This window comes from Muntiacus reevesi, chromosome 6 (genome assembly GCF_963930625.1).
Source record: "Muntiacus reevesi chromosome 6, mMunRee1.1, whole genome shotgun sequence".
Lineage (NCBI taxonomy): Eukaryota > Metazoa > Chordata > Mammalia > Artiodactyla > Cervidae > Muntiacus > Muntiacus reevesi.
The window spans coordinates 76,435,389-76,458,316 of NC_089254.1; the positions used below are offsets into that span (position 1 = coordinate 76,435,389).

Here is a 22,928-nt window from a genome sequence, read left to right on the forward strand (position 1 = left end):
TGGAAAACAAAAAGATTTTCAGTAATCAGAAAAATGACGGGTTGAGCACTTTTTGGCACGAAGTTTGCGGATGCATTTCCTTAAAAGGATATTAGTTAGAGCTTGATGTCAAGCTGATGATCCCCATCCTCACAGCTACACTGGATTTGCCTTTATCCACGACATGATGATAAGTAAAAGATATCTTTTAGTAAAGTATAACTGTGAAGGGCACCATAACCAGAGCTATTACTTTTTACTGAAAATTTACCATTTAACAATGCCTACTAAGTGCCTTTGATAAACATTATGCCATTTAACTTTACAGTATAGAGAAAAGGTTCTATTTCCTTACTTTAATGTTGAAGAAACTGAAGCCTAGAAATCTTATAAAACTTCCCAGTGCTTCTGATTCCATGGTCTTAGCTATTGTATTATGCTTAGTCCCTGGAGTTTCCAAAGGCTTCTCAGCCAGCTCCACATATAAGAGTTAGTCAGTCCCACACAGGGGGGATAGTAGCCACTTGATTATTTGGAAACCTATACTTTACAGAGTTAACCAACTCACTCATCCCCTGATTCATGCATCAATGAAACTTTACTGGGTACTTGCTACTTAAGTCAACTTATAATTTATTTTTCAGAAAGTAAAAGAATTACTAAATTAATGCTAAATCCCTAGCATCTGGTACGTAATAAATGTTGAATACAATAAAAGGTGTGCTAAATGAACTTTCAGAGTAGTTCCCTTTTAGATATTATCTTAAGGTATGTTTTTTTAATAATTTATTTCATACAAAATTTTCTAAGTTAATTTATTTATTTTAATTGGAGGCTAATGACTTTACAATATTGTAGTGGTTTTTGCCATACATTGACATGAATCAGCCATGGGTGTTCATGTGTTCCCCATCCTAAACCCCCCTCCCACCTCCCTCCCCATCTCATCCCTCAGGATCATCCCAGTGCACCAGCCCTGAGTACCCTGTCTCATGCAATGAACCCAGACTGGCGATCTATTTCACATATGGTAATATATATACTGAGCGACTAAACTGAACTGAACTGAATATACATGTTTCAATGCTATTCTCTCAAATCATCCCACCCTCGCCTTCTCCCACAGAGTCCAAAAGTCTATTCTTTATATCTGTGTCTATTTTACTGTCTCCCATATTGGGTCATTGTTACCATCTTTCTAAATTCCATATATATGCATTAATATACTGTATTGGTGTTTTTCTGACTTACTTCACTCTGTATAATAGGCTCCAGTTTCATCCACCTCATTAGAACTGATTCAAATGCATTCTTTTCAATAGCTGAGTAACATTCCATTGTGTATATGTCCCACAGCTTTCTTATCCATTTGTCTGCTGATGGACATCTAAGTTGCTTCCATGTCTTGGCTATTGTAAACAGTGCTGCAATGAACATTGGGATACACATGTCTCTTTCAGTTCCGGTTTCCTTGGTGTGTATGCCCAGCAGTGGGATTGCTGGGTCATATGGCAGTTACATTTCCAGTTTTTTAAGGAATCTCCACACTGTTCTCCATACTGGCTGTACTAGTTTGCATTTCCACCATCAGTCACTCATTATCAGAGAAATGCAAATCAAAACCAAAATGAGGTACCATCTCACACCGGTCAGAATGGCTGCTATCCAAAAGTCTACAAACAATAAATGGTGGAGAGGGTGCAGAGAAAAGGGAACCCTCTTACACTGTTGGTGGGAATGCAAACTAGTACAGCCACTATGGAGAACAGTGTGGAGATTTCTTAAAAAACTGGATACACAAAAATTTTTAACTCCCTGTTTTTTTCATCTTCTACAGTCCTATCAAAATACCTAATGACAGAGAATCCTTCTAAAATAGCCGAACACTTCCAGGCATGGGAAAAGATGATACCCTTATTTCTTGTGCCAAACAGTCCTACATACAATTGTCATAGTAATCTTTGCTCATATTTAAAATGCATTAATACTACACTGTTCTCTAGTCTTTCTAAAAATCCAGATACTTTTATACATAGATTAAGGTATTTAAATTCCAAAGAAGAATGAAATCATGTATAAGAGAAACCAACCCTATTCTTGCAACTAGAGTACGACCATCAATAACCATAACTGAATGATGAAGAACTTTTCATGCTAGAGCTGTAACAATTAGAATTTGGTTTTGGTGGATAAGAAGGTATTTTTCAGAGACTTTTGAGGGAGCAGAAAAAATTGGTATCCTGGCTGAGGATATATTATATTCTCTATTGAAATTTTGTTTCAGTACTAAAAATAAGTCACAGACCAATACTAGAAACTTCCTGTAGGTCCAAAGGAGTTCCAATACAAAAATGAAAGTAATCAAACTGATCTACAAGGGAAAATTGAGAATGAAAATTCTATTTACCCAATATTCAATTTGAGCCAGCCCACAAAGTGAACAATTTTAAGTGTGGGATCTTAGATCCTTGTTTATCAAAGCCTAAAAAATAAGTAACCCTTGAATATATCTAATAATTTTTAAAATAACATGACTGCTTTGGTGCCTTTATTCCTAATGAAACACAGGTGGAACCAACAGAAATGCTGGTGGAAGAACTCTCAGGGATTATCTCTAGAGAAATGTGCCCCCAAATTGAGTTAAACAGGAAGTCCTACACACCTCAGTTCTACTTGTAAGCAGGGGAATAATGGTAAAACCCACCCATTCCCCAAAAACAGCTTAAAGTCAAAGCTTGGCCTCATTCAAACTTATGAAGTGAGATAACTGGCCCTCTGGTCTCTTACATTCAGGGTATACACACTGTTTGTTACTTCATCACAAGGAATCACCAGCATTCACCACCGATGTAGTGTAGTGGGGACCCCTTCACAAAGACTCAGTCTGTATCAAGAGGACCCCCTTTCCTCCAATTCTTATTGATCATTTTTTCACTAGGAACAAAGCCTTTCCATAATCATCATCTGGCCAAAAAAATAGCACAGAGCAGAATTCCTGCATTAATCACCTTTGTTTTTTTCCCTCCAGTAAATACTGAAATCATTGATTTGAATACATTTCAATTTTCCTTTAAACAGATATTTGTGCAAGATAAAGGTACCAAAGCTAGTTAGGTCAGTTTTCTCCCTTAAAAAGTGTATTCCATTTTCAGCAATTTATTTCAAGAAAAATCTACCATTATAAAAATGAAAAAAATGAAGAGAAAGACTATCATTTTGAAATGTTGGAAGCCGACAAAATACATGAATAATCACAGTGAAAGTTTCACAGAAGAAAGGAGCTCCTCTACATTATGGAATTAATATGTGAGTTTGAGCAATGGTAAATTGCTTGTAGTGAGGCTGATTAAATAACATCAAAACTTATTATTCTGACCTTGTCTCAAAATAATCATTTGAGCTGTGTTATAGAAGAAATATTTTTTCAGATGATCCCAATTTCTGAAACTCAAGGAGTCTGTAAACAATGTACAGTATGAATCTCTATTCAATTAATTTATTCTTCATGAATATTGCACATTATTCAAAGCATATAGATGTCTCTAATCAGCAAAATTAATGACGACTTCTCTGTCCATTTTAAAATAGCCATATAAAAAAAATTTTAAAAAAAATAAATAAAATAGCCATATGCTAAGGGGGGACTGTAACTGTGAAAAGTACACATTTCTTACTCCTACCTCTTCCTGCAGAGAATGATCTCTGAGTGCCTGATCCCAACTCTCAATTGTTTTTATTCCATTTTTCAGGAAAAAACAAATGCCTTGACCTTGAAAATGTCATGTAGTGACTGCTGGAGAAATATGTTAGATCTAATTGATATAAAGGTATAATTGTAGACAGCCAGTTCCAAATTCTGATTATTTTTTTTATTTCAGATGCATAATTTAACCTAGTTCAGTCACTCAGTCGTATCCGACTCTTTGTGACCCCATGAATCGCAGCACGCCAGGTCTCCCTGTCTATCACCAACACCCGGACTTTACTCAAACTCATGGCCATCGAGTTGGTGATGCCATCCAGCCATCTCATCCTCTGTCGTCCCCTTCTCCTCCTACCCTCAATCCCTCCCAGCATCAAGGTCTTTTCCAATGAGTCAACTCCTCGCATGAAGTGACCAAAGTATTGGAGTTTCAGCCTCAGCATCAGTCCTTCCAATGAACACAGTAAAAAATCATGTGATATGACTTTTCAAGATCAATGGCTAATGTACATTTATATGAATCAGTCTGGATAGAAAAAAAGAGATAAATTCTTGTGTTTTTAACAAAAACATACTAAAAATTTCAAAAACAAACCTGGGGCTCTGCAAACACATTCTTCATGTTGTTAATTGGGCCATACGGGACTCCACTTCCTTCAAAGAGCTGTAACCACTTGCTGGTCATTTCTTCCTTAAACCTAGGAACAGACAAAAAAACAGATGCACATTTATACTTAAAGAACACAATATTTTTTCTCATATAGCCCTCTTTGAAAGCAACTGATAATGACAAAAATATGTTTCTTTAACTTTCCTTGTGCCTAGTTTTGACAGAATGTTGCCAATGTGAAACAACTTGAGTTGCCCTGTAATCAATAAGAATAGTCACTCAGGTCCCCTTGTTTAAAAACCCACCATAGAGTTGAAATTCCTCCTATTTCTTCCCCTATGAACTTTTTGACAGAGAGTCCCTCAGAGAAGAAAGATTAGGTATAAAATGAGCTTTTGTATTAACCGAGCTTCAAATGTGGTATTGAGCACTTGACAAATTTAATAGTGACAATATAATATTACTGCAGTTTTGAGCATAATGTCTTTTACAAAGTGGTTTTTTAGATCTCAGGAATAGTATATGAGGTTAAGATAGACACAGATATGCTAAATTATTCCTTGAAACAAAAAATAAACTAGTGAATTTATTTTAAAAGAAAGCTATATGTTTTATCTCCATTATATTTAAGGCACATCAGAATTAATAGGCACAACCACTGGTCTAAAAAAAAACCTTAACTATTTAGTTACTTGCACTGTGGCTTACTAATCAGAGCAAATGGAGACATACAAAGACTAGTATCTAAATTCATCCAAGTCCTTTACCTCTGTTTTGTTTCCACTATAACTTAGAATTGGACTTCTCAGACCCAAAAGCTTATTTGATGTCCTTTTTCCTCTATTAGGTCTTAAGGGAAGGGGACCCACTTCATTAATGAAATATATTCTTTTGGCTTTCTGTTAAGACAGTGAACACAGGGAAAAAAATCTTGGATCCTCAAAGACAACTCAACACTCATAATTCATAATATATGAAGAATTTTAGAACTGTTAGCTGTTAAAATAGCAAATTTTTTTTAGTTAAGTAATAATATAGGTTAAAAGAGATTTTTTAAAAGTGTTAGCTAAAAAAAAAAGTGTTAGCTATAGTGAATTATTAGCAGCATGTATTGAAGTATTAAAGTATTAATGTTTCATCAATATGGAAGAACTACTGGAAATGTAGAAATATTTAATATTCATGGGCTTCTATTCAGCTCTTTTAGACATAGCTAGAGTTAATCTCAGATCAGTAGATTCTATGGGAATTTGTCAAAGATGGATTTCTTCCACTATTTAAAAAAAGGATAAATATAATATCAATATTTTAACCATACTTCTTTCACTGCCATCTAACAGATAAAAACAAAAAGATTGAATTAATGAAGTCTCTGAAAGACTACATATGAACAGTTGTGCTCAATCATAAATTTTTATATAAGGATCTAATAGAATTTTTTAATGAAGGTAGGATTACATTTCACTAGGAAAGTAGTTAATCCTATTTATACATCCACTTGTTTTACAATCATCTAAGAAGTGCCTACCATACACCAGGCATCGATTGTTGTTGTTGTTGTTGTTGTTTTGGTCACTAAATCTGACCTTTGTTGGACTTTTTGTGACCTCATGGACTGTAGCCCACCAGGCTCCTCTGTCCATGGGTTTGCCCAGGCAAGAATACTGGAGTAGGCTGCCATTTTCTTCTCCAGGGGATCTTCTGACCTAGGTATCAAACCTCCATCTCCTGCACTTGCAGGCAGAGTCTTAGCACTGAGCCACCTGGAAAGACCAGGCATTGATTACTACCTCTAAAAATATTGCCTTCCTTTTCTTCTCCATTATGATAAAGACTTTTCACTACACACATTAATTATGGCCCAATAATGTTAACTATCCCAATTTAATATACAATAAAATTTCTCACTTCTAAGTACTGAAAGATATTCTGTCATGGGATCACCACAACCCAAGATTAAATGTCTTGAATTAGAGGATTCTTCACACCCGTGTTTTCTGCTCAATGACTATTAAAGTCATATCCTGGCCAAGATTTCCTAAGATATATAGATAGATAGATATCACCAAAATGATATATGTTGAAAGAATAGAAGTGGTACTTTGAACCTGGAACCTTTCCAATCAGGGTATCAATTATTTAAGTATTAATAAACAGTGTTATAATGATTAGTAGGGTACATTTTCAAGACAGATGAATTTATCACCACTGAGCTCACCCAAGTGGCCTGAAAGATATGCACAGAAAATGCATGTCAATATCTAAACAAACCCGTAGCTGCAGACTTGCCAACAAAAGCTCAGGGGAATATTTGAAGTTTTAGTATTTATATAAGCTTTTCACCACTGAACAAAAGAGAGGGATTTATTTCACTTTATGGAAAACATCGGATGCACTCTGGATGTGAGACTGGAGAGAAATGCAGTGTCTGGAGCTTAAGTGTGACCACTGTTTGTGTATTTGTGTGGGTGTGGGCGTGGACGTGTTCACAAATGCCTTAAACTCAATCAGTCAGAGACCAAACATCACTGCATTCCACTACTCCCAGAGGACATACCCATCATTTTCTTCTGAAAATCTATCTCTTGATCTAAATCTGATGTAGAATCCTTTCCTTTATCTATGCAAAAAGAAAAAACAAAACCTGTAAGCACATGTTCTTATGAACCACAAAAATTTTGCTAAAAAAAAATGGAAAGAGCTGATTTAAGTCACTCAGGGCAACACAATCCTGAGCTAAGACAAGAAGGGTGTCCTTGGATCTGGCCCCGAAGCTAGGGGCCTCCTCCAGGAACTCATAAAACATTTCAGACTTAATTGTGAACTTAATAAACCAACCCATATATTTAATTCTACATTTCTGTTGAATTCACTTGATGCCAAATGGTTACTGTTAATCAGATTACACCATTTAGGAAGACTTGAGTTTAAATTTCTTAACATCAAAATTTAACTTTTAAAACAACCCAAATTCTCTTTAGAGACTAAAGTTGCAGCCAAATTCAAGACCACAGAGTAACCAGTAAGAAATCCATGCCATGAAGGTAAGATTTGGAAATAATCAATAAATAATTATTAATAATTGTTATAATAAATGGTAATTATTTCATTAATTTTTAATTATTAATCATTAAGGAAACTATTAATAAATGCTGATCATTAATTGTTTGATCTATATCTTATAGATTTTATCTTCACAAGCACATTATAAGGTAAGTATTATTCTCCTTTGATCAAAAGGAAACTCAGATTCAGAAAAATTAACCTGCTCAAATTCATATAGCTTCCCCCCTCCCAATGTTTTTGAGATATAACTAACAAATAAAAATCACATATATTTAGTTTGTATAATAGAATTTTTTAAGGAGAACAATGTGATGATTTTAAAATACGTATGCATTATGAAATGATTATCAAAATCAAGTCAATCAATGGATCTATATCACCTCACAGTTATCATTTCTGTATATGTGGTTAGAACACTTATTTGTTTTGAGTATTTGATATAGTATTATTACCTATAACTACCATATTGTACGTTAGACCTCATAATTTTTCATCTTTTAGCTGACAGTTTATTCCCTTTGACCACTATCTCCTCATTTCCCCCACACCATATCCCCTGGCAACCAACATTCTACACTCCGGTTCTATGGGTTCAACTTTTTTTAGATTCCACACATAAGTGAGATCACACAGTATCTGTATTCTTATGTCTGGCTTATTTCACTTAGCACTAAGATGCTTCTTCACTTTCATCCAATATACCTCAAGGCAAATCTCTTTACATGAATACTCATTCATTCCTATGCTTTTAACAAGAGTTTGTTGTATGCCAGTCACGGGTATTACAACTATAAAAAAGAAAGTCATTGTATTCAGAGACCACATTGTCTAATGGAGAACACAGTTACGGAAATTTATGAATTACAGTGCAGGATGCTGAGACAAAAATATGAATGAATAACTTCCAGCTGAAGCACCAAAGAGGGAGACCTGCACAGGGCCTGGGGAGTCACAAAGGGTTCAAAAATGAGGTGACACTTGAGCCAGGTGTTGAAGGATGAGTCAGAGTCTTCCATGTGAAAGATGGGAAAAAGGATCTTCCAGGCAGAAAGATCAAGGTGTACAAAACCCAGTCTGGAAAGAATCTGAAATCTCCTGTGTCTTGAGTAGCAAAAGATGAAATGGAAAAGGGAGGTTAGAACCAAAGGATGAGGCACCTCATGAGCTCTGCTAAGGATATTGCATTTCCACTGGCAATGAGGAACCCAGAGAGGTCTTTCATTAGGGGACTGACAAAATCAACATTGATACTGTGAACAGAAGACTGATGAGTTTAGAGAAAAGGAAATTTGACAGGAGGCACCATGCTGTCTACCCCTGATGCTTCTTAAATCTGCCTCCTCATCAATATCTTCCCTATTATTGTCAACTAGAAGCAAGCTTTCAATTGAAAAAAATAAGTTTTCCAGAAGTCCTTACACCTTTTTGTTACTATGTTATTTATCTGTTTCCAATCTATCATTACTGCTTGAGCCTCTGAAATCTGACTTGGTCATCAACACCTTTTGTTACACAGTCTCAAGGGTCTACAGTGACCACTTGATAGACCCAATATTCTTTCTACAGTCCTCATCCTACTTGCTTCTGGGCAATATTTGACGCTATGGATCTATCCTGTATTTAACTCCTATGATACAATACCTTCTTGGATTTTTAATATCTCTTTTGCCATTTCTGTTTCTTTTATTAATTCTTTAACTTTTTCCTTCTAGTCCCTATAGTCTTCATTTTCTTTTATGCACTTAAGGAATCTTGTTATTGCTATGCAGATGATACCCAAATTCATATTTCTAGTCCTAATCTTGCTTCAGTTCTCCTTTTCTGGTTACCACAGAATATTTCCACTCAGCTGCAGTATTACCCCTGTAAACACAACTTGCCCATGGATGATTCAACCTCCATTTTCCCCATAAACCTAATATTCCACTTTGCCTGAACTCAAATCCTTGGCTAAATCTGGAACTTTGTCTTATTATTTCTTATAATTTATATATAATTGTACTGAAGAATCAACTTTTCAAAAGTTAAGCTTTATTCCTCTAGTCCCACTATTACTATCACTATCCAGGCCTTTGATTCATCACACATGGTCTATGGCAATAATTGATTAAAAACTTACTGCCTCTAGGGACTTCCCTGGTGGTCCAGTGGTTAAGAATCTGCCTTCCAGTGCAGGAGACACAGGTTCAATCCTTGGTAGGGGAACTAAGATCCTACATGCCTCAGGACTACTGAGCCTATGCACCACAACTAGAGTCCGTGTACCACAACTAGAGAAACCTAAGCACTGCAATGAGAAGCCTGTACATTGCAACTAGAGAGAAGACCCCACATGCCACAATGAAAAGCTCATGTACCTCAAGGAAGAGGCAATACAGTCAGTTCAATAACTAATAAAACAATAAAACTTACTGCCTCCAATTTCCTCCTTTCCATAAATTACAAATTTTAGATGTCTCAAATCCATCTAACTGCTTTCTTCCCCATGATCATTACCTCCTTGCATACTAGAATAACAGACTACTTCTTGACTGTTACAGCCCATCACTTAAAATATAGTCGGCACTCAACATTTGCTGAATGAATGAATATATGACTCTTTGGGAATAATAAGAGTTTATTTGCCTTGTGCACAGCAAGTCAAACACTGAGACAATGAGGTTTGCAGCAGAGGAAGGGCTTCTTCCCAAAGCAGCCAAGTCAGGAGACAGGGGAAAAGTCTCAGATCTATTTCCCTGAAGGTGAGGGGCTGGGGATATTTAAGGGGTAAAGACTGAGGCACGGGGAAAGGTAATTGCAGATACGAAAAAGGGGAGGCAGTTGTTGTTCTGAGCAGATGGAATCAAGCCACAGGCTTCTTTGCCGGAGACGTACTCAGAAAATAGCAGCACTAGCCTGCTATGAGGGTGAAGATTCTGGTCCTCTGACATCAAAAGGTCACAGAGTTGATATCTGCACATGTCCAGACAGAGGATCGGAGGTCTTAACCCATCTCAGTGATCTCAAGCTGGAAGTGGACACAGCTGACTCCAAGTTCCTAAAAAACAACTCGGGCAAACATCCTATTGCTCTGGCTATGTGACTCTTGGAGGATATGGAAGCTTTTATAAGAAACAATCAAAGCAAGGCTAACCAGTAAGGGCAGGTCACAATTCACCATTTACCTAAGGTTAACTGACAACTACCCTAGGTTTCACCTCAGTCACGTTAGCTTGTAATGTTTCAATTTAGGGACTTTCTATGCTATCCAGAGAACCACAAGATTCAAATGTAAGATATGAACATATTAGAATATGGCTTTATGTTACAAAAGCATTCTTTAAATCACACAATGATTTCTTCATATAATTGGAAGTATGAATCAACTTACTAAAAAGTTTTGTATATATATGCATAAGTAGAAATGTATACCTGTCTTGTTGCTATACTATCTCTATGGTAGAAACATGGACTTACCAACTACAGACTTCTGAAAATAAATTTAGATGTTTATACATCTGAAACCCAAAATCCATTAATCTTTTTAAATTTTCACATGTTAGTTCCATCCCCTTACACACACACACACACACAAACATTGGTGGATTTCCCTATTAGACCATGAAGGTGGATCTCCAGAATAGCGGAAAGCTCTCTTAGCACACTATCTTCTTGATACACATACAACTAGACCCAGAAAACTGTGCTTTTAAATTCAAAATAGTTTGGGGAAAAACCTAGAAAGCTAAATAAATATCTTGCAGAGACAACAAAAACATTGGAGAATTACAAAATGCATTATTTTGTAAGCTGGTGAAAACTGAATACAAAACTTTACAAAGAGCTTCCCCGGTGGCGCTAATGGTAAAGAACCCACCTGCCAATGCAACAGACATAAGAGACAAGGGTTTGGATCCCTAGGTCGGGAAGTCCCTGGAGGAGGGCATGGCAACCCACTCCAGTATTCTTACCTGGTGCCATGTGCAGAGGAGCCTGGAGGACTCACAGGAAGTCAGACACGACTGAAGAGACTTAGCACGCATGCACCAAGCATCCACATAACATAAAAGCTTTTGAATGAGTTTATCTCAGTATCATAGCAAAGCTTCCCAAAGATGTTTTTAAATTATGATTGTTTCTGAAGTATTCTTCTCCAAGTACTATTTTCCTCAATGTCCTTTTTCTGGGGGGAGGGGGTGCCACACCGTGTGGCATACAGGATCGTAGTTCCCAACCAGGAATCGAACCCAGGCTCCCTGCAGTGGAAACACAGAGTCCTAACCACTGGACCAAGGAATCCCCCTCAACACCACCAAAGATTCTTAAAAGGAAATTTAGGAGTATTATCCACTATAGTTAGTTTTTAAATTATTAAATTTAGTTTTTGTATTTTACTATTGTGAAATATTTCAAATATGCCCAAAAGTACAGGAGTAGAAAAGTATAGAAAATAAAATAACATAAATATTTATGTGCCCTCACCCACTCACATTTTTCATAACATCTTGGCACATTTGCTTCATATTTTCATGAAACAAAATCTTACAAAGCCTCTTTTGTATCTCTCCTTGACTTTATTCCCCTTTTTATTTACATCAGAAGTAACCACTATCCTAGATCTTGTGCATCTCTCTGCTCATGTTACTGCACTCATATTACACACGTATGTGTCTGCTTGAACAATTCACCACAGCATTATAAAGTATCATGTTGTGCATTTTTCACCTGTATACCGCAACTTGATTGAACATTTTAATTTCAAGATCTATACATACGTGTGCATATAGACTTGGCTCATTCATTTTATCCACTGGGCACATGCCTGTATGAATATTCCACAATTTATGTTTTCTCATATTAATGATCCATTGTATCCAATTCCTTACTATTGTACACAATGCTTCAATAGAACCTTACACATTTCTCTGTTCATATGGGATAGATTACCTACAATATATATACAGAGATAGAACCACTGAGTCATAAAGTAGGCACAAGAATTGCTGAGTCTTAAAGTAGGCACATTGTCAGCTGCCTTAGATTTTGCCAAATTGCTCTTCAATATGGTTGATATCAATTTCTGCTTCTACCATATTCTCACCAATTTTTGTTACTGTCAGAAGCAACTTTTGCCAGATAGAGGTAGAATGGAATCTCATGGATACTTTAAGTTGTATTTTTTTCCCAACTGGAGAAACAAAGCATCTTTTCATAGACTTTTTTCTCTTTTGGTTCTTTCCTCTTCATTTCCTTTGTCCTTTTTCAGACAAACCGTTTTTCTTTCCTTATTGACTTATATGAATATCTGCAGAGTCTATATACAAATCTTTTACTAGTTACACACATTACAAATTTCTTCTTCTAAACTGTAGCTTGTCTTTTGGCATCTCAGTATTTATTTTTTCATAAAGAAACTATTAACTTTAACGTGGACAAATCATAATCTTGTCCTTCAAGGTTTTTGCTTTCTACATTGGTTTAAGAAGTATTATTTAGCTCATAAATTTGTCATGAGGAACTAGAAGAATTAATACTTTGAAGGTATTTAGAACTCTGTAATGGTACAAGTGCTACATAATCGTTAAATAAAAAAATATATACTAACATTCCTGGGGAGGCAAACTGTTAGCAGGAAGAGGAGGAAACTAGAATAGATATTATAGGAACAAAAATTTGGTACAGGGCTACATTCCATAAATGTATTGCCTATAGGAAATACCTCTTTGGACAAATCTGAGTAAACCAAAACCAAACCAGTGGGATTCCATAAGAACCAGGCTGCAGTCTGCAATGCAGTAACTACAAACAGGCCTGTGACACTTCTATAACCCACAGAGAAACAGCTGGAATTTGTTGGTTGCGTTTCTACCGTAAACAGAATCACAGATTTAATATTTCCTGTAATTTCCTTAGACCTTATTTCCTCTTAGGAATTTATCTCTACATATTACTGATAAATTATGGTTTAAGATCCTTTTTTTTGTCCTGCTAGCATTCACTAACTCTCTTCTTTGTCTGCATGTCAATCCACAAGCCACACAAAAGATGGTGAAAGCATCCATCCAGGGACTCCTATTACTGCCTTCTAGTGCAGGGTCATGAAAGACTTTTCACAGAGCTTGCTCTTAAATACATCAGGTCACTTACTAAGCTGCTCAGCCACTATGTCTTACAAGGCAGATTAATTATTACCACATTAATAATTCCTATCCATACTAATGATCACAGTTCCAAAACATGTTCTGCTTTGCACACATTTTAAGTAAAGAGTAAGTCATATATTATAACGGTTTGGACTGACCAGCATTGCTGTGACTGTCCCTACAGCCTCAGCAACACCATTGCAAAAATGATATGGGAAAGCTGCCCACGTTGCCAGTGTCCAGTTGCTCACACCCGGGTTGCTGATATCAAAAAATAAGCCTCTTAAATCAAGATCTCTTTGTAAAAAGCTACTAATAAAGCAATATATAATTGTTGTAGAAAATATTTAAATGTCAATAGACACAAAAGAAGAAACAATATCAACTATAACCATATTACACAGAAATAATTTTGATTTATGCATATCATTTAGCATTTTATATGAACATATGTTTAAAATTTTAAGGAATCACAATTTTTTTCCCTTTTTACTTTTATAAACTACACATAACATAAAATTTACCATCTTAACCATTTTAAGTGTACAGTTCAGTTACATTAAATACATTCACATTTTTGTGGGGCCATCACAGCCATCTGTCCCCAAAATTCTTTTCATCTTGTAAAACTGAAACTCTATACCTATTAAATTATAAATCCCCATTCTTCCCTCTCTCCTAATCTCCTGGCAACCATTACTATACTTTTGGTCTCTATCATTTTGACTGCTCTAAGTACCTCTTATAAGTGGAATCATACAGTATTTGCCTTATAATGTCTTCAAGATTCATTCACATTGTAGCATATTTCCTTCCTTGTCAAGACTGAATAAAAATTATGAAACATTGCTGAAAGAAATTAGACACAAATAAATGGAAACATCCCATGTTCATGGATTGGAAGATTTAATATTTTTAAAATGTCAATTTACTCAAAGCAACCTACAGATTCAATGCAATCCCTACTAAAATCCCAGCGATGTTTTTTTGCAGAAATAGAAAACCCACCATAAAATTCATATGCAATCTCAAGAGACCCTAAATAGCCAATTTTAATGTTTTTTTAAAATTTTTATCTGCTGTATAGGCATATCTCTATGGCATGTTTTCACTACCCATAGAAACATTTTTCTTCTTATTCTATTTTTTAATCTTATAATAACTTTGCATAGGATTTGATTTCAGTACTTTTCTCAACTTTTTTTTAAGGTAAAATAAGTTTTCCTGAACTTTTAGAAGGCAACTTAGTTCAAATAGCCTTTCTAACATCATAGAAATCTCTCCTAGGAGTGTGTGTGTGTGTGTGTGTGTGTGTGTGTATGTGTGTGTGTGTGAAAGAAATATGTGGTAGTTTGCTTTCCCAAATTTCCTGAGTGTGTGTGTGTGTATGTGTGTGTGTGTGTGTGTGTGTGTGTGTGTGTGAAAGAAATATGTGGTAGTTTGCTTTCCCAAATTTCCTGACTCTATTCTCCTCTGTCACTTTGACTTCTATCTTCTCTGTCCTTATCTCTCTTATCCATAGTTAGTGTGAGTCACTCAGTCAAGTCCGCTCTGTAGCCCACCAGGCTCCTCTGTCCATGGAATTCTCCAGGCAAGAATACTGGAGTGGGTTGCCATTCCTTTCTTCAAGGCGTCTTCTTGACCAAGGGATCAAACCTGTGTCTCCTGCATTGCAGGTGATTTCTTTACAGTCTGAGCCACCAGGGAAGCCCCTCTCTTATCCATGTCCTGCTCATTTTCCTATTTCAAAACCCTGTTTTTAATACGTCTACACTGAATTTAATTTAAACTTATTAAACAAAGGAAATTTTCAAATGAAGTATGAAAATCTATTGCTTCACAAATCTACCCATTTTCTCATCTGATTTCTTCCATAAATAGCCTTAGGAAAAGGAACATTATTTTTACTGTACATAATACACTAACATGACAATGACATAAAGAAAAAGTTATAGGCTATAAAATGCTATTTTTCATTTTGAAGGATCTCAGAGGTGGGATGAGTTTTACTGGCAATTTCCTCCAACTCTTAAAACCCAGGAAAGTGGTCATTTAACCTGATTTGGCAGGTATACAGTAGAGAAGATGGTTAGAAGGGAAGACAGTATTTTCAGAAACAACTCACCTCACATTTGGAAATCTCTTAATAAGAATTCCAGTGTTCCAGTCTTTCTATTATTTCTCATTCTCCCTAGTTCCAGTCACACGAATCTACTTTCTCTGATTCTAAGAATCTTTCCAGGTGAGAACCAGTACTATAAATTTTAAAGCAAATGTTCAGATACATCCTAGAATTTGCTCCTGGAAACTTCCTCCTATTGATCCTTGTCAAATCCTGGGGAGCCTCATGTAATGTTCTTCCCGATAACAGTCCTTCAGTGTTTTAAAAGAACAGTCATATTTTTCCAGAAAGTCTTCTTATATAAGCTATATACACCTACATCCTTTACCTATCCCTCAGTATGGTATATGCAAAGAACTTAAGCAATCCATAGTCCACACATCAACAGGAGAAATATTTCATTCAAAGGGGAAAGATGAAAATAAGTAAACAGAAAAGCATGCTCAATCCCCTTAAAATTTAAGAAATACAAGTTAAAATATTTTAGGTATCACTAGCTACTCTAAGAAACAGCAAAAATTAATGGTTACATACTACTGTGGTATTATAAATTAATTTAAATTTTCTTGAAAACAACGATTAAGAAATAATAAAAACTATAAATCTGTTCATTCAGTTTGAATGACTCCATTTGTACAGTAATAACCAAATCAAAGACTTCAAAAGCAGCAAAACATTTTACATATCTTAAATGTCTAGAAAATTGCAAAATACCTTCATATACTGCAGAATATTTATATAACAGATTAGCACATGAGCAAATTAAAGTAAATATATAGCCAATACACACTAAACACTTTATACAATATACACAAAAATACTTAAGCAAATGCAAAAACAGAACTCACAATTATATGTGCATATAATTATATCTAATTGTGTATATACATTAACAAAACTGCTGAGACAATTTGGCAAGATATAAATAGAACTAAATGTTCATCGTATTCTTTTTCAAGATTTTCAAACCCTTACCAACAATAACAACAACAAAAAGAAACAAGCAGATTTGATTAAAGCCTTTTCATGGCTTCATAGAGCATATGGGCATCTCCACTAACTTTAAGTACTATAGGACAGAAAGTGAGTCTGGCTTACTCTCTGTTGTAGCTTTTTACCAGGACAGAGTCTGACATTTGATAGTTGACATTTATATGTCATATACTATGTGCCAGACACTGTTTTAAGCACTTAACACAGATTACACATTTAATACAGCAATCCTACACCATAAATACTATCATTGTTCCCATCTGATAGGTGAGGAGCCTGAAGCACAGAGAGTTTTAGTGACTTGCCAAAATCATATCATTAGTAAGAGTTAGAGCCACGATTAGAACATAAATACTATGAACTCCAAAATCCAAGCTCTTCCCATCTTCCTCCAACGCTCTATCACCTTAATAAATAAGGCAGTGAGTAATAAGAGCTGACTGAATGTACACCTACCTGGATGAACGGATGGATGGATTGATATAGATCAACGGATAAATGAGTTATTTTCAACCCATTTCAAACAGAGAGTTAAGTGACTCTTTTGGAACCTGGGAAAGGAAACTGATACATTGAGTACCTTCTTCACTTTGGCATGTACTAGGTGCTTCCATAACTTAACTCACTAAATCATAGTAATAACTTTGCAAGGATGCATGATTATTGCCTATTTTTGAATATGAGGAAATTGGGTTTGGTTCATTTGATGTTGAATCTTGGAAAAGTAACCCTTGGACTCAAAATGTTGCTTGGAAGAATGGGAGCTCCATATATATTGGTTGAATGAAGGACTTTAAAGTACATTTTTTTAATACTTACAGGAGGAAGTCATGAGTGTTAGATAGCCAATATAGTTTTCTTAGAGGAAAATCATCCCAAGCCAACCTCATTTTCTTTTTTGATCAGGTTCTAAACAGCATTATGAGGGAAATAAAATGGGCAAGGTATTCCTGGATTTCAAAAAAGCTTCTAACAAGGTCATTCAAAATAATTTTCTGGATAAGACGGAGAACATAGTAGTTTACATAATGAAATAATTGTGTGAATTGGAAGCCAGTAAAGATATGACAAAAAAGCTCAGTTTCAATCTTGGGGAGTAAAGGTAGTTCCTCTTGTTGAATTTAAATGAGGGCCCAGAGGATGTCATTGATCAGATTTGTGAATAACTGGATACTATCATTATCAGATTTGTGGAAACTCCTAATGACAGTAATCAAGTTGGTTTAAATGGAACCAATTTTATTTTAAACAAAATTCTTAAAAATTTCTATGTCCTAAAATAATAAATGCACAAAAAGAAAAAAGGTTTAGTAGCAACCAAGATTTTTTTAAAGGTCTTTCTGTTGTTACTTAATATAGGTGGTTACTTATAACGTGTCAATAGGACACGTTGCTGCCAAATAAGAGTGAACACTTAGACCTCATCAACAGAACTCTGTTACTCAAAACAGATTAACTGCCATCTCACTAACTGCTACCTGGCAAGATTCCTAAAATGCAGCACAAGCTGGAATCAAGATTGCCAGGAGAAATATCAATAGCCTCAGATATGCAGAAAACACCACCCTTATGGCAGAAAGTGAAGAACTAAAGATCCTCTTGATGAAACTGAAAGAGGTGAGTGAAAATGATGATGTAAAACTCAACATTCAGAAAACTAAAATCATGGCATCCAGTCCGATTACCTCGTGGCAAATAGACGGGGAAACAATGGAATCAGTGAGAGACTTTATTTTTCTGGGCTCCAAAATCACTGCAGTAGGTGATAGCAGCCATGAAATTAAAAGACGCTTGCTCCTTGGAAGAAAAGTCATGACCAACCTAGAGAGCATATTAAAAAGCAGACACATTACTTTGCCAACAAAAGTCCATCCAGTCAAAGCTATGGTTTTTCTAGTAGTCATATATGGATGTGAGAGTTGGACTGTAAAGAAAGCTAAGCAATAAAGAACTGATGCTTTTGAACTGTGGTGTTGGAGTAGACTCTTGAGAGTCCCTTGGACTGCAAGGAGATCCAACCAGTTAATCCTGAAGAAAATCAGTCCTGAATGTTCATTGAAAGGACTGATACTAAAGCTGAAACTCCAAAACTTTGGCCTCCTGATGCAAAGAACAGATACGTTAGAAAAGATCCTGATGCTGGGAAAGATGGAAGGCAGGAGGGGAAGGGGATGACAGAGGAGGAGAAGGTTGGATGGCATCACTGATGTGATGCACATGAGTTTGAGTAGGCTCTGAGAGATGGGGATAGACAGGGAAGCTTGGCGTGCTGCAGTCCATGGGGTCACAAAGAGTTGGACATGACTGAGCAACTGAATTGAACTGAATATTTAACAAGTGTTTGCCATACGCCAGGCAACTGCTGTGGGCCCTACCTACATTTGCTCATTTAAGTCTCTCAACAACTACAGAGGTAAGGATTATTATTAACCCCAATTTAAAAAAGAAAAATAATGAAACATGAAAGCCACACATTTGCCTAATATCCCACAACTAATAGGATGGGGCAGGTATTGAAAGATGAGCAGTCTAACTGGTGTTTCAACTTATCTTAACCATGATTCTATTCAGTCTTTCTTAACCCTCTGACACCTACACTTGCAGAGGCTGTAGACACCCAGCCAACATGCCCTTAACCAACATGAGTTCTAAAGCAGCTAAGGACAGTCCCAGCCTGCTGACAGTTGCCTTCCCCAAATGCTTGTACCTCTTCTTCACATGTGAGCTTTTCTAACACCATGGAAGAAAGCAAAGAGGAATTAAGAGTCTCTTGATGAAGGTATAAGAGGAGAGTGAAAAAGCTGGCTTAAAATTCAACATTCAAAAAATGAAGATCATGGCATCTAGTCTCATCACTTCACAACAAATAGATGGGGAAACAATGGAAACAGTGACAGCCTTTATTTTCTTGGGCTCCAAAATCGCTGTGGATGGTGACTGCGCCATGAAATTAACAGATATTTGCTCCTTGGACGAAAAGCTATGACAAATCTAGACAGCGTACTATAAAGCAGAGACATTACTTTGCCAACAGAGGTTCATATAGTCAAAGCTATGCTTTTTCCACTAGTCACTGATGGATGTGGAAGCTAGACAATGAAAAAGGCTGAGTGCCAAAGAACTGACGTCTTCAAACTGTGGTGCTGGACAGCAAGGAGATCAAACCAGTCAATCCTAAAAGAAATCAACCCTGAATATTCACCAGAAGGACTGATGCTGAAGCTTTGGCCACCTGATGCAAAGAGCCAACCCATTGGAAAAGATCCTGATGCTGGAAAAGACATAAGTTTGAGCAAACTCTGGAGATGGTAAAGCACAGGGAAGCCTGGCTACAGATCATGAGGTCACACAGTTGGACATAACTGAGAAACTGAACACCACCACCATGTGAATTTGCTGGGCTGCGCTGTCCTCTGCCTCACTTTCCTCCTTAGTGATTGTATTTCTTGAGATCATTTCCCTAATAAATTACTTGTACCCAAGTCCCTGGATTAGGGTCTGATTTGGGGGAAAGAGAAAAGAACAATAGTTTAGGAATCAGCGAGCTAAAATGGACTGGAATGGGTGAATGTAACTCAGATGACCATTATATGTACTACTGTGGGCAAGAATCCCTTAGAAGAAATGGAGTAGCCCTCACAGTCAACAAGAATCGAAAATGTAGTATGTGGGTGCAACCTCAAAAAAAACTTAATGTTCTCTGCTCATTTCCAAGGCAAACCATTAAATATCACAGTAATCCAAGTTTATGCCACAACAAATAATGCAAAAGAGGCTGAATTTGAACAGTTCTGTGAAGTCCTACAAGATCTTCTAGAACTAATCCCCCAAAAACATGTCCTTTTCAATATAGGGGACTGGAAGGCAAAAGTAGGAAGTCGAAAGATACCTGGAGTAACAGGCAACTTTCGCCTTGTAGTACAAAATGAAGCAGGGCAAAGGCTAACAGAGTGTTGCCAAAAGAATGTACTGGTCATAGCAAATACCCTCTTTGAAAAACACAAGAGAAGACTCTACACATGGACATCACCAGATGGTGAATACCAAAATTAGACTGATGACATTCTTTGCAGCCAAAGATGAAGAAGCTCTATACAGTCAGCAAAAACAAGACTGGGAGCTGATTATGGCTCAGATCATGAACTGCTTATTGCCAAATTCAGACTTAAATTGAAGAAAGTAGGGAAAACCACTAGATAATTCAGGTATGACCTAAATCAAATCCCTTACAATTATACAGTGGAAGTGACAAATAGATTCAAGAGATTATATCTGACAGACAGAGTGCCTGAAAAACTATGCACAGAGGTTCCTGATATTCTACAGGAGGCAGTAATCAAGACCATCCCCAAGAAAAAGAAGTGCGAAAAGGCAAAATGGTTGTCTGAGGAGGCCTTACAAATAGCTGTGAAAAGAAGAGAAGTGAAAGGCAACAAGAAAAGGGAATATATACCCATCTGAATGCAGAGTTCCAAAGAATACCAAGGAGAGATAAGAAAGCTTTCCTCAGTGATCAATGCAAAGAAATAGATAAAACAATAGAATGGGAAAGACTAGAGATTTCTTCAAGAAAATTAGTGATATCAAGGGAACATTTCATGCAAAAATGGGCACAAAAAAGGACAGAAAGGGGAAGGACCTACCAGAAGAAGAAGATATAAAGAAGAGGTGGCAAGAATATACAGAACTATACAAAAAAGATCTTCATGATCCAGCTAAGCATGATGGTGTGACACTCACCTAAAGCCAAACATCCTGGAATGTGAAATCAAGCGGGCCTTAGGAAATGCCCGCTTAGGATTTGTATAAATCCTAAAAGATGATGCCGTCAAAGTGCTCCACTCAATATGCCAGCAAATTTGGAAAATTCAGCAGTGGCCACAGGACTGGAAAAGGTCAGTTTTCATTCCAATCCCAAAGAAAGGCAATGCCAAAGAATGCTCAAACTACTGCACAATTGCACTCATCTCACACTCTAGTAAAATAATGCTCAATATTCTCCAAGCCAGGTTTCAACAGTACATGAATCGTGAACTTCCAGATGTCAAAGTTGGATTTAGAAAAGACAGACAAACCAGAAATCAAATTGCCAGGATCCACTGGATCATCGAAAAAGAAAGATTCAGAAAAACAGCTATTTCTGCTTTATTGACTACGCCAAACCCTTTGACTGTGTAGATCACAGCAAACTGTGGAAAATTTTTCAAGAGATGGGGATACCAGACCACCTGACCTGCCTCCTGAAAAATCTGTATGCAGGTCAGGAAGCAACAGTGAGAACTGGACATGGAACAACAGACTGGTTCCAAATAGGAAAAGAAGTACATCAAGACTGTATATTGTCACTCTGCTTATTTAACTTCTATGCAGAGTATACCATGTGAAATGCCAGCTAGATGAAGCACAAGCTGGAATGAAGATTGCTGGGAGAAATATAAATAACCTCAGATATGCAGATGACACCACCCTTGCGGCAGAAAGTGAAGAACAAAAGAGTCTCTTGATGAAAGTGAAAGAGGAGAATGAAAAAGTTGGCTTAAAACTCAACATTCAGAAAACTAAGATCATGGCATCCGGTCCCATAACTTCATGACAAATAGATGGGGAAACAAAGGAAACAGTGTCAGATTTAATTTTGGGGGACTCCAAAATCATCGCAGATGGTGATTGAGCCATGAAATTAAAACACGCTTGCTTCTTGGAAGAAAAGCTATGACCAACCTAGACAGCATATTAAAAAGTAGAGACATTACTTTGCCAACAAAGGCCGATCTAGTCAAAGCCATGGTTTTTCCCGTAGTAGTGTATGGATGTGATAGTTGGACTATAAAGAAAGCTGAGGGCCAAAGAACTGATGCTTTTGAACTGTGGTACTGAAGACTCTTGAGAGTCCCTTGAACTGCAAGGAGATCCAACCAGTCTATCCTAAAGGAAATCAGTTCTGAATATTCATTGAAAGGACTGATGCTGAAGATGAATCTGCAATACTTGGCCACCTGATGAGAAGAACTGACTCATTGGAAAAGATCCTGATCCTCGGAAAGATTGAAGGCAGGAGGAGAAGGGGATGACAGAGGATGAGATGGTTGGACGGCATCACCAACTCAATGGACATGAGTTTGAGCAAGCGTCAGGAGTTGGTGATGGACAGGGATGCCTGGCGTGCTATAGTCCATGGGGTCACAAAGAGTCGGACAAGACTGAGCCACTGAACTGAACTGAATCTGAATCTAAGATACTACATAGGTTGAATAAGTGGTTAGTGAATCCGCTAACTTTAAGCAATTATTTACTTCATTTAATTGCTTTACAAATTTAAATGGTTTCTATTTT

General features: G+C 36.7%; 1 protein-coding gene across 6 annotated transcripts in view; it reads right to left on the reverse strand.

The window, feature by feature from the left end:
- The window catches only part of SUGCT (succinyl-CoA:glutarate-CoA transferase), a 727,590-nt gene that overhangs the window by 403,651 nt on the left and 301,011 nt on the right, over window positions 1-22,928 (reverse strand). For 5 of the 6 annotated variants that reach the window (XM_065938550.1, XM_065938545.1, XM_065938546.1 and 2 more), the window contains one exon: window positions 4,278-4,380. In XM_065938550.1, the coding sequence (XP_065794622.1) occupies window positions 4,278-4,380 (103 nt within the window). Of the gene's footprint in view, window positions 1-1,240; window positions 1,404-4,277; window positions 4,381-22,928 lie in introns of those variants that run through there. The other variant, XM_065938549.1, reaches the window with a different exon arrangement.